At 42.4% G+C, this 13,590-nt stretch overlaps 1 protein-coding gene across 1 annotated transcript in view; it reads right to left on the reverse strand.

The window, feature by feature from the left end:
* The window catches only part of KIAA2012 (KIAA2012 ortholog), a 109,294-nt gene that overhangs the window by 34,868 nt on the left and 60,836 nt on the right, over window positions 1-13,590 (reverse strand). Inside the window, exon 14 of the mRNA XM_039257403.1 lies at window positions 4,953-5,090. Coding sequence (XP_039113334.1) covers window positions 4,953-5,090 — 138 coding nt within the window. The remainder of the gene's footprint in view (window positions 1-4,952; window positions 5,091-13,590) is intronic.

Raw genomic sequence — 13,590 nt, forward strand, 5'->3', positions numbered from 1 at the left:
ATTTTTTCTATTTATAAAAGAAATACATCTTTGATGCCAGGGTTTAATCGGAAGGCCAATGCGGACATGGTAAGAGATTTCAAACAAACCAGTGATATGACTGAGCTGTATTTAGAAAGAGCACTGGCAGCAGTAGGATATTATAGGGCTGTGGGTGGGTGGGGATAGTAACAAACACTTTGTAAACACGAACTGCAGCACCAAAACCAGACATGAGACACAGCTGCCTGAGTGGCTGGGGTACAGGAGTCAGACTGCCTGCCCTGGGAGCCCTGACTCCTACACATCATGCCTTTCAGATCATGCAAGTTACTTAAACCCTGAGCCTCAGTTGCTTTGACTGACAGGGGCTTGGCCAGGTGACCTATAGTTCTCATCTCTCCTTGGAAAATCTTCCTTTGGTCTTGCCTACTACCCTCATCCACAGTACCCCATGTGAGCATGGTACTTCTAGGCTCACAGCAGGCTTTCATGAGGAGCTGCCAGGGGAATGGAGGAACATGGGATACAGGAGTCAGAAGTGGGGCTCCAGTGGGCCAGGAGCCAGCTGTATGACCTATTATAGAACCTCACTCTCTCCATCTTTGAAATGGAGTAATAATAAATACATACAGAGTTCTTAAAAGGCTTATTTAGGAAAATACATTTGGAAAGTCTGTGTAACATACCACAATATATACATATAAGTGACTAATTTCAATACCTCCTTAATAATGGAAGAAAATTAATATCTCATTTATGAGTTTCTACTTCAAGGTAGTACAATGTTTCTTGTGCATTAAAAAGATCCCACACAGGGGCGCCTGGGTGGCTCAGTTAGTTAAATGTTCCTAATTCAGCTAGGGTTACATCTCATGGGTTTTAGGCCCATGTCAAGCTCTGTGCTGACAGCTCAGGGCCTGGAGCCTGCTTCAGATTCTGTGTCTCTCTCTCTCTACTCCTCCCTCACTCACATCCTGTCTCTGTCTTTCTCTCTCTCTCAAAAACTAATAAACATTTAAAGAAGAAAAAAAGACCTCACACATTTTCATTAATAAAGAAAAACAATTTATGAAAATCATAAGATATCTTGTGTTATTAAGATTAAAATATATTATTAAATCTCTGTTCCTCTCCTAAGGTTCTGAAGCCAAAGCAAAGATGTACAATTAAAATTCTTCATAGGAACGTAATAGATAGACCTCATCAACATCAGGTATTGTGGATTTTGTGGCTTTGAATCTCAGTTCCCTCTGCTGGCAGCCGTGTCACTGGTCACTGTTTCATTTTACCAGTCCCCAAGTTCCTCATCTGTACAGCAGGGATCTACACACTCGCCAGGAAAGGAGTGGGAAAATTAAATAAATTTCCAATATGTGAGGGCCCTGGTCCTAAGCAGGAGTTAATGAATGTTCCTTTCTATGAGCTGAATTTTTTGAAGGTGAGACAATTCTTTCAAAATTATTATTTCATGTAATTCTTGCCTCACTGTTGAGAGGCAGGTATGGAGGTCCCAGTATTACGATTTCCATTTTACTAAAAAGGAAGCACAGTCACAGAAGTATTACAAGGTCACTCATTTGGCATCTGCTGTGAGGCTTTATGGTTGAAAACATGGGTGAAAACATGAGCTCTGGAGCTGGGCTGCCTTTATCTTGTTCCTGTCATTTATCAACTGTATGACATTTGGGAAGTTATTTAACCTCTCAATGCCTTAGTTTTCTCACCTGTAAAATGGGATAATGTTACCTATTTCCTAGGTTCCTTTTGTGAATTAAATGAGTTCTTGCATGTAAAACTTTAAAACAGAGTCTGGCACAGAGTAAGTGCTCAATAATGTTAGCAACTATGATTGTTTGCATCTCTTTCCATTCCCCTTTTCAGCCTCAATATTTTTATATCTTACCCTTATCCCTTGAAATGTGCAATGCTTCCTACATGCACCAGAAAAATGAATGAAATGTCCTGTGGATAGGCTGGGAATGCACAAATGACATGTACAGAATGAATTGGTTTCTATAAAGCTTGAGATGCTGAGGACAGAACTTCCTCTGTTTGAATTCACCATCCTTTCCTATATAAGCCCTGAGATTTGTCCTTTTCTACAAGGCAACCCCTAAGAATCTAGGAGTTACCATGTCAAGAAGGGGAAGTCTACCTAAGGAGAGTTTTAACACTGAACATTTGCAAGAAAGGGTGTGATCTTTTGGGCAAGGACAGTTTGGGAGTCAGAAAGCCTACTGTGTGCACTGTAAGTCCCCTGTAGAAGCAGGCTGAGTTACAATTTCTGTCAGTCTTGAAAAGGGTGGACCAGAAAGTGGACCTTAGGGATGACAATGCCTTTTCCTCTGTAACATGGTACCAACATTACTGAACAAAAAGTGTACCACAAAAGCACTATGGATGTTAAATATGCAAAACAATTATTGTAAATCTATACTATGAATTCTGCAGTTCCTAGATGTTCCCTAAATATACTTATCTCATTTCCATAGTAATTATCACCTTTGAACATACTATACATGTTGCCTGGGGCAGGATCTCCATCTATTTTGTTTGCTGATGTATTCCAAATGCCTAGAAAGGGTCAGACACAGAGTAGAAGTAGACGCTCACTATAGATGGAATGAATAGTAATGATACTGATGATACCTCATCCTGGGAAGTGTCTATCAAGAATTCTTTAGGGCGAAGGGAAGAACTAAACTGATGCTAAGGAAAAAAAGAATAGTTTCATTAGTGTGTTTTGGGCTCTATTGTGTTCCTCTAAAATTCATATATTAAAGTCCACCATCAGTACCTCAGAATGTGATTGCATTTGGAGATACGGTTTTTAAAAACAGGGACGTCTGGGAGCTCAGTAGGTTAAGCATCTGACTTTGGCTCAGGTCATGATCTCACGGTTTGTGGGTTGGATCCCTATGTTGGGCTCCATGTTGATAGCTTAGAGCCTAGAGCCTGCTTCTGATTCTGTGTCTCCCTCTCTCTCTGTTTGTCCCCTGCTCACACTCTGTCTCTCTCTCTTAAAAATAAACATTAAAAAAAATTTTTTTTAAAAACGTAAAATGAGATGGGCTCATCATTGGGGTGGGATCTAATGCAATATTACTAGTCTCCTCAGAAGAAGAGGTGATTAGGACACACACACACACACACACACACACACACACACAGAGGGAGGGCCATATGAGGACACAGGGAGAAGATGACCATCTACAAACCAATGAGAAAGGCCTCAGAAGAAACCAATCCTGCTAACACCTAGATCTCAGACTTTTGGCTTCCAGAACTGTGAGAAAATAAATTCTATTGTTTAAGCCACCCAGTCTGTGGTACTTTGGTGGCTCTAGAAGCTAATATAATAAGTAATGAATCAAAGTAATTATTTTGAACACTTGTAGCAATTTTTTTTTCCTGCCCAGAATAATTCTCTCTTATTCTGGTTATAAGGACCTTATTTTCCTTTTTGAAACATTCCTTCTTTTCTCACTTTTCATCCTTGTGGCCTCAGGCTGAGTCAATTAGTGTATTCCAATTTTCTGGCCACAGTGATTCATTTGGGGATGGGCATGTGACCCAACTTGGGCCAATAAGACTCAGTTCCAGAATGATCTAGAAAGAGAAGTCAATAGCCATCTTATTAAATGGGGAAAGAGCCTAATTAACAGGAAAATAGAGGAAAGCGGAGCCCGGCCATGGAGTGAGATAGATTTGGGGCAAATACATGACTTTTCACCAAAGCCTCACATTGTCAGCTCTGGATGGGATAGGAGTAGCCCAGAGAAGATGTAATCTGAGAACTCTGGATTAACTGAAGTTACAAGAGTAACACTCATGAACTCTGAAGTCTCTGACAGTCTATAGCATTGAATAGCGCCGGCATCATGAACCTGCATGTATTCGGTTTCCTCTCCTCTGTTTCTGTCTTTCCTAGTCACTTTTTTAAAAGTGTTTACTTACTTTTGAGACAGAGAGAGACAGAGCACGAGCTGGGGAGGGGCAGAGGGAGAGAGGGAGACACAGAATCTGAAACAGGCTTCAGGCTCTGAGCTGTCAGCACAGAGCCCTTCGTGGGGCTCGAACCCATGGACTGCGAGATCATGACCTGAGATGAAGTCAGCCGCCTAACCGACTGAGCCTCCCAGGTGCCACTTTCCTAGTCATTTCTTATCAAGGGCCTGGGATGCTGTTCTCTAGGGTAGTACAAAGGATCTGAGATCCTTTTAAGCCAAGCCTTGCTTGGTTCCTGATGAGTTTCTTTTACTCCCTGATCAGTTATTTCCGGTTCATTTAGCTCTAAAGGGGGCAAAGAATGGTTAAGAAGGGAACCCTAAGTCTGCTGGATAAGAAGGCAGTCGATTTATGGAGCATCTAGGGAGCACCTTCCAGGTGCCAGGCACTGTGTTAGATGCTGGGCAAGACAGAGTATTGCAAAGGTGGACAAATGACATCACCACCATAGAAACTCTCAGTACCTTTAACTAGACATGAAGGTGAGCTTAAGAGAATAATGAATTCTCAGAGAACAGAAAATAAGGTCAGACATCCAAAGAGGATATGCAGTTGACTTGTAAATAGTTACCAAGAATAAGTCTTCTCTTCCAGTCAGAATACCAGTTCTACTCAGTTACAGTGATAAAACAGTAACAATTATTTTAGCTACTGTCAAGATAAAATAAATTATATTTGTTTGTTTTATGAGGTAGTTCAAGGTTATCCTTTCTCATCTCTTTTCTTTGTCCCCCACCACTCAAACCAGACACCTGACTGATTTGTCCCCGATGGCTAGCTGTGATTACCGTCCTAATTTGTTCTTCCTTCATCTGCTACAAACTGCCTATTTTCTGTCCCTTCTGATAAAGCATGAACTCTGAGAGACTTCTGAAGCTGTTTTTGTACCATGCAGAAATGTATTAACTGGGATGCCTGTGTATGTGTCTATAAAACTCCTCGTCTTCTCAGTGTGAGATCACCTTCAGGAACGGCGTCATGTCGATGTGCAGCTTGCGCGTGTAAAATTCTTTTCTGTTTGAACATATCAGCCCTTTATTTATACAACTTTGAGGCTCTCCTGTCTTCTGAGCTGCTGCCTCCAAGGACTGCTGGGCTCCCTGTGAAGAGAAGCAGAAAGCCCAACTTTCATAGGAATGATATACAGTGCGACAAGAGCTAGTCTAAATCCCCAAATATTTATAGAAAGTAATTTTTCATCGTTGGAACACTAGTCATAACACCTATTTTTATCATTGAAGACACAGGGGATCCGTATATATAGAGGATAATCCAAGACTGGTTATTAATTCATACCTGAGGTCAGTGTAATAGGAAAGTGGAAAAAAGGGCCTTCCTGTGTTTCAGGATTGTAATCATTTATTGAAGTCTCACAACTGTGAGGCAGTTCTTGGTATTCCCATTTCACAGATGAGGAACTGCAGGTTCTGAGAGTTACTTAATGTAACTTGCCCAAAGCTATACAGCTGGTAATCACTATGTGCCCCAGACTCCATATGGCTTCCACAGTGGTTATCAAATCTACCTTGCAGATAAAGTTGCAGCAAGATTCTAGTTTATTTGCAAGCTTAAAATATATTTGATGTGTTAGGAGGAGTGATTTGGATGAATCTAGCAAGAGGGAAGGAAGAACGGGCTAATACAGGAGTCTGGAGGCCCTAGGGCCTCTCCAATCTCTTGGACCATGCTCTCTCTCCTGTCACCACAGGAGAATGGTGTTACAACAGGCAAATGAAGTATGATTCAGAACACAACAAAGTTTGATCTGAAGTAGCTTTCCAGCCCATATTCCATACTACAACCTGGGTGATCTTTCCAGGATGCCAAGCGGACCATACCACTCCGATTAAAACAATCAAAGGCCCTTGCCCTCAGCCTGAAGGTCAACCCACTTAAAAAGCTTATAAGACCCTTCTTGCCTGGCCCTGGACTATCTCTCCTGCCTTATTCAGTCATTCAAGAAATATTTATTGAGTGTCTTTTCTATGCCCAGTAGAGCAGATCCGATAGTGCAAGAAGCAGACAAGTCTCCAGCCCCATGAAAACTGCACATACATTTCACTGAGAGGGAAGAGATAACAAGCAAGTGGAACATAAGTTATGTCTGCCAGTGACTTGTGACCTGGAGAAAAATAAAGCAGAGAGGGGAGTAAGGAGTAGCCTGCAATTTTAAGCAGGAAGGCCCCATAAGAAAGTGATTTTTGAGCAAAGCTCTGAAGAAGGCCAGGGAAGGTTCTGTGGGGCTCTCTGCAGGAACTGTTTACCTCACTGTGGGAATAGCAAGTGCAAAGAGCTACCATCATCACTGACCTTTCCAAGGTCTGTTCCTGGAGACTGTGAGACTGCCCTTCCCTCTCCTGGGAATGTATTCCTCCCTTCTGGTTTCTCCTCATCCTTCAGGTCTGGCTCACTCGTCCCATATGCTTTCTGTGACATCCCAGAGCACCGAGCACTTTCCTCATTGCCTACAATGAAGCTTATTCTGTGCAGCCAACTCATCTCCTCACTTGATTACAAACTCCATGAGGGCAAGAACCACGACTGTGCTGTTTCCAGGTAACAGCAGTGCCTGGCACAGGGCATGGAAACAAATAGATACTTGATACACATTTGCTGAACAAAAGAGGAACAATCACACTGGGGGCAAGCTACATGTTACAGCCCAATTCAATTACAATGGGGAGAGCCAGTGATGACGACATTACAGGAAGTATGTGCTGACCTCCAGAGGCCTCTCCTCTGCATAGCATTGGCTTCTCGTTTCCAAAGAAGAAAGTTATTTGTTATTTTTTAGGGCTGATTTGCTGGGGTCACTAGTATGCCATGAGATCACCCTGGGTGTGGATTTGATCATTTCCATATTTTCTAGGAGACTAAATTTCAGATGTCTGTCTCTCTGGGCCATTATAAACTCCCCCTCCTATATCATTTATATTACTTTAAAGCATTAATGATGAATTAACTGTTGGGCCCATAGGCAACCATCATTTTGATGCACGCCCCCACCCATTTCCTTTGTTTTGAAATGTAGCTAGAGATAAAGACTTTCTTGGACAATTACATATCCAATTTTTTGTCATCTCAGTCATATATCTGATTAGCTTCTTGGAGTGAGACAGCCCCTCCCTGTTTCTAGATCAAATGAAAACATTTGGTCCGAGCTAGAATCAGACAAAAAATTTGAAGCTTTCTAGCTTCCAAAATCATGCATGAATCACTGGGTGGAATAATAAAAATCAGACAATATTGATTTGAGGGAAAGTTCTCCATTATCTTCCAGAGAAGGTTTTGTGTTAGCCCAGAAGACAAAAGCATAGTCACAGCCAGTTCCAATGGTTAGAATTACTTTAGCTCCTTATGGGGGGCTCAGGTTGAAGAATGGGGAGTTGAGAGTCTTTGAGAAGTCCCTCCAAGAGGCATGTGGGTGGCTTAATCAGTTGAGCATCTGACTTCAGCTTAGGTCATGAATTCAGGATTCATGAGTTTGAGCCCCCTGTTGGGCTCTGTGCTGACAGTTCAGAGCTGGGAGCTTGCTTCAGATTCTGTCTCCCTCTCTGCCCCTCCCCCGTTCAGGCTCTATCTGTCTCTCGAAAATAAACATAAACGAAATAAAAAAAAAGTCCCTGCAAATCATCTGACCTGTAAGTCTTTTTTCTAAATATCTATCTATCTATCTATCTATCTATCTATCTATCAATCATCTATCAATCATCTATCTATCTTGAGAGAAAGAGCGTGAGCACGTGCATGCATGCAAGCTGGGGAGGGGCAGAGAGAGAGGGAAAGAGAGAATCCCAAGCAGGCTCCATGCTGTCAGTACAGAGCTTGACGCAGGGCTGTCTCACAAACCGTGAGATCAGGAGATTATGATCTGAGCCGAAATCAACAGTCAGACACTTTAATTCCTTATGTAGGGCTCGGATTGAAGAGTGGGGATTTGAGAGGCTTTGAGAAAAGTCCCTCTAAATTAGCTGACCTATAAATTTTTTGATAAAACAATTTTCCCAACTGTATGGCTCATCTCTTTAACTTTAGGGACCATGAATTCTAGCTTGATGGAATGTCTTCAGTGAAGGCTCTCTAGTCACTGTAATGTGAAGAACTGTTTTTGCTTATTACATTCAACTGTTCTAACAAATAAATGATAGTGAAAGGGGGTTTGGGAGATGTGAGGAAAGAAAAGATTGAATATATAAACAGGATTGTGGGAGGTGGCGAGAAGAGAAGTCAGAAAGTTAAAACTAGGCAACGAAGCCATGTGTTGGAATGGTTTTTCATTTATTCACGAAACTGATATTGGGTGATATTGTATGTGTCAGGCAAACAAACATAAAAAAGCTGGATTGATTTTAATTAATTTATTGTTTTTAATTATTTTTAATTTTTTTATTTTTAAGAGAAAGAGAGAGGTAGATGAGAGGGAGAGGGAGGGGGGGGGGGAAAAAGGATCCAAAGCGGGATCTGCACTGACAGCAGTGAGTCTGATATGGGGCTTGAACTCATGAACCACAAAATCATAACCTGACCTGAAGTTGGACACTCAACCAATTGAGCCACCCAGGTGCCCTGGGCTGGATGATTTTAGATAAATCTATGAAGATAATGAAATGGGATAAGAGGGAAGTTGATGGGGAGGGGTGGGACTTGCCTTTGGGTGATAAGAGAAGACCTTTCCAGGGTGACTTGAGCAGAAAACTGGGTGACAAGGAGTCAACTCTGGAAGGATCTATCTTTAGCAGTCAGTGTAGCCTGTATCTGATTATTCAGAGGTAAAACCAGGCAGGAGTTCTCTGAAAGAACAGTGGAATTCCTGATTTCTAGGCCTGTTCTAAGCAGCCTTTTGAGCTCCCTCCCTGATCCTGCAAGATGCCCTTCTGTTTTCTGGGTGGGAGAACCATCATAACTGACACTTGCAGCTCTTGGGCTATTTTGAGAGCAAAGACAGCAGAATAAATAGTAAACAGGAGTCAGGGTATCTGAAGATGTGGAAGGGGGAAGAAAAAGGGAAGGAAAATGGGAGAATTAGAAGAAAGGAGAGACGCCTGAAGCTTTTATGCTTCTTTTATGTGGATGCTTTACTGGGAATGATTACAAAACTGGTAGAAGGGTCAATGTTGAGCAGAAAATCAAAACCCACCTGTATTGTATTGTAACTACCTTAATATTTTCATGTTATGCTAAAAACACCTGGAAGCCTTTCTCTTCAGTAAATGAAACAATAAAGATTAATAAGTTAATTTGGTAAAGCCGATTTGAATTGCACAGAGGGTGTTGCGTAAGTACTTGGCATTTAAAAAGTTATCTGACATTTAAAAGGAGATGGCTGTTAATGAATTCAAGACCTAATCTTACACTCTGACAGAGTGAGCCATGGAAAATCCAGGATTATTATCTTGCTGTAAACATAATGTGATTCAGTTGAAGGCCAGAACAAGAGAGCTATCAGCTGCAATACAAATATCCATATGCACATATACTTAATGTAGCAAAACTTACAGAGGATGTCCATTAAATAAATATCATTTCCTTTCTTACTCTTATAATCTCTGAGCCACAAACTTAAAGAAAGACCCTTCTCTCTGGTAATTTTGCCTCCTCCTTTCAATGTGTGTATTTTGAAGGGTCACCACCGTGGGCTGGCTCTATAGTCACTGGAACGACTGACCTTAAGAAGGAAAGCAGATTCTAAACCCAATCAGCTATATCTCTACCCATGGGGCCCATAGAGCCCCCAAGACACAGATCTGTCCTGCAGGCATCTCTCAGACCCCCCTCTTTACTTCTCCCACTCCTTTCTAATTGGGGTTCCCCCTATCTGTAGCTGTGGCTTAATGGCTCCAAGAGGAATTATTGTCCCTCATTAAGAAGGCTGCAACACTCTTCGCTGTCTAACTGCCTCCCACACAGCTCACAACTTCATTCTGCCTGAGAGAAAGCTGCCAAGAGTCTCTGGGAACCTGTGGGCAAGCTGAGCTGGAGGAAGAAAACAGAAGGAAGGAGGGCCTTTGTAGCCAAGATCTGAAATGCACTGGGGCACACACCCCATCATTATCTTAATGCATGGAGAGCAGGGTCGGGAGGCCTTTGCTGAAACCCTTATGTGGTCTATCAAGTTGTCACATCAAACCTCTGTGCACACAGGGCATTTGTCCCCTCCTGTGAGCAAACAAAAGGAAAAGAGTCAGTCTCTCCTTTGGACCACCAGGCCCCCCTCCTTGGCTGATAGTCTGTCCTTCCACTTTCCTGGGGGTTGGGGGACTCTGAATCCCAGCAGGGATGAATAGATCTGAGAGATTCAGTCACTGGGGGTAGGGAGGGGTGAGGAGGACTAGGATTCTGAACCTCCCCCTCACCATGCTCCCTGTTGGGTGGGTGGGGGCCAAATCCTGGAAAGGGTCATTCTTGCTCACAGAGCTATGGGCTAAAAGGTCTGGCCAGTTTCCCAGCACTTGGCCTTCTCAGCCCCTGTTCTTTCCTGCCCATGGAAGACTGTGGAACTAAGAGTGTGCAGTAGGAATGGGGACAGAGTGGGGGCTAAGAAAGGAATGGAGTTCTATAGGGCTCCATATGACTGGGCTGCCTGGGGAGGGAACTCAGTAGTCAGGAACTTTGTATACACAATTAGCTCATGGTAACTGGCAGGAGACCCTGCCTGTGCAAGGTCGGCCACGCCAGCCAGCCCTAGGTCCTCCTCTGAGAGCTTGTCTCTATCTAGGTTTCCCTGGCCTGGAGGAACAGAAGACCTCTAGTCTTTAGGAGGCCCAATGGAACACCAGGATCTCGATTCAATAACCTGGTCTTCCTGCATAGGCTTTTTCTGAGGAGAAAGGACCCCAAGCCATGGTGTGTTTCCACTCACCACAAGTCTGCCCAGCGGTCCCTGTGCCTGTCACCTGGGTTCATCTTGTTCATTTTGGCCACCTGACATCTTAGCCTTTTTATATGCTAAAGGCAATTTTTGGTGCTGGTGAGATGGGTTGAGTGGACAGTTTTAGGAGGACTCTGCAAGGAGGCATGGTAGAGAGACAGTTTGTTTGGAAACCAGAGAAGAGGCTTCTTATTTCCCCTCCTGTCAAAATTTTGGTCTCCATCCACTTTTTTATGCCTCAGTTCTATGAAAGGATTTGGCATCCTCATGAGTGTTTAGCAAATTAGCCCGATAGCTAGCAAACTTAGATTAGGAAGAGAAACACTGCAATCTCCAGTCTTAGCTTTTGTGAGAGACTCATTTAGTGACTTTTGCCATTTCATTAAGCTTTCTGTGCCTCAGTTGCCCTACCTGAAAATGGGGCCAAACAACCTCACTGTTCCACTCAGGGAGCATTTAAATAATGAAACTCAGGACACCATAATTCCAGGGCTTCTACTATCTGGAAGTAAATCTTATCCATCAGTTCTAATTGATATTGTCTTCAGTTTAATTAAGTGCTTTGTTGACACAACAGAATCATTGTTTATCTGGCTTAGCAGGAGCTGGAGGAAAAAAAATTTTAAGCCAAAGTAGTGATCTCTTTTGCCCCAGGGGAGGTAGAAACTAGCTTTTTCTGTGAGGGGGTGTCTGGCTGTCTTCAGGCTGGATCTGTGCCTGATCCAGATGACACCTTTGAGAGATGACACATCCTATTTTCGACTGAGAAATGGGAGGTGGTGGGATGCAGGGTGGGAAATCTGAACAAGTCCCTACCTCCTTCTAACCCAACACTTTAAGCCCAAATTTTGTGTCTTCCTTGTTATGTTGGGTCTGGTGTGACTTTTCCAATCTGACAGACAACTGAGAGGCAGGGGATTTCAACTTGCAAACTGATTCCACTGTAATAGGTCATTTAAAATCAGTTGATTTTCACTAGAGAAAGAAATGATGCCCATGTTGCTTTGATTTCCACACTGGCCCACTGAAGTTTATCTAATCCATAATTTAGCTGGACTAAAAAGATGAACTAGCCCTGGTAGTGCTGGAATGGCAGAGGGCCGGAAGAAGAGAAACAAAGATCTCCTTTCCCTTTCTTTCCTCCCCCTTTCCTTTCCTTTGGGCCCTCCTGTCCTCTGACTTCTAAGTTTTCCTGGGCAGCACTGCTGGATACAGTGTTCCTGGCTCCAAAATTTTTTGCTCCCCCTCTGTCCCAGGCTTTCAGCTGTGCTTCCTTGGGTGTAGGACAGAAAAGAATTTCAAAAATTCACAATGAGATATGGGAAACCCAAAGGAATCTCTAATAGGTTGAATTGTAAGCAGTGAAACAAAATCCAGACAGCATGGAGGATATTTGTTTGGGGGGATATTTGGGCTTGGGGGCTGGGTGGAATGGGGGAGGGGGAAAATGGTAGATAGACTGGTCCACAGTCCTTTAAATTATTCCTGCTTTTCAAGCTTCTCTTTTTCCACCTCTGATCCCTTAGATATATAAAAGGTCCAAGTTCTGTTTTATAACGGCTTTCAAGCAGAGAGCAGGGGAATGGAATACAAATTACTATTGTAATTTATAGGGATTACTTAGTGACAAACACTGCTAATCCCTTTCCATATGTTGTTTCATCTAATTCTTGTCATGACCCCATGAGCGACATATTATTATCCTTTACTGATGAGGAAATTGAGCCTCTGAGAGGTTAAATACCTGCTTGAAGCCACACAGCCAGGATGCAAGAAGTAGGGATATAAATGCAGCTCTGTGGGATTCCCAAACCAGCAGGCTTCTTTACAAGTGCAGGTCACATGTTGAATGAGACTCTATCTGTTGTGACATCTGTTTCCTCATCTGTAAAATGGGGATAAAACCCATACCTACCTCATTGGGATGTTGTAAGGATTAAGGGAGATAATCCTAAACTCTGCACGTAGTAAACCTCAAAAACATTGGCTGTAATTACCATCTAAAAAGACCCTCTCAAGATAATAGGGAGATAGCTGTTGATATATATTATATATATATATAATAATATAATAACATATATATTGGAGGTTCTTATAATATAATGGAGGTTCATTATACTATTCCCTCTATTTTTGCATGTGTTTGAAATTTTCCATAATAACAAGAAAAAGAAAAAAATCAAATAGGCACATAACATGTGTCTAGTTGGAACTAGCAGCCAATAGATTAATAAATACAGATGTCCTGGAATAAATGACAGTCATAGTGAAAATTCAAATAATAAAAGCCTTGGTTTTGCAATTAAAAGCAAACCCCTCTCAGTAAATTATCCTTAAATTGTCAGTAGAGTTTTGAGCTGACAGAATAATCCTGTGGGTGAGGCTGAACCAGAAGTTGAAGTTTGCTTAGATCTTCAAAACACCTTGGAATCAAGCTTCACAATCAAAACTATTTACAAAGCCAGAGAGGGAGAAAGGGCAAGAGGAGAGAAAGAAGAGGGAGAGGGGACCAGCATGGAACCTGGAAAAATTCTGTACCATGCTTTTGGAAATGAGTAACAAAAGGTGGGGAGTAAAGCCTACTTCTCTGGACATGGAGATACAGACAGCTAATTCTCTTAGATATCAGTGCTAGGCTCAATCTTACTTATCAGCCTCAAAAAGATCTCGACGAAGGAGATGCCTGGTGACATCTTCAATCTGCACACGACCCAGAGACTGAAATACCAAAT

This window comes from Hyaena hyaena, unplaced genomic scaffold, assembly GCF_003009895.1.
Source record: "Hyaena hyaena isolate Hyena2069 unplaced genomic scaffold, ASM300989v1 scaffold_615, whole genome shotgun sequence".
In the NCBI taxonomy this organism is placed as follows: Eukaryota; Metazoa; Chordata; class Mammalia; order Carnivora; family Hyaenidae; genus Hyaena; species Hyaena hyaena.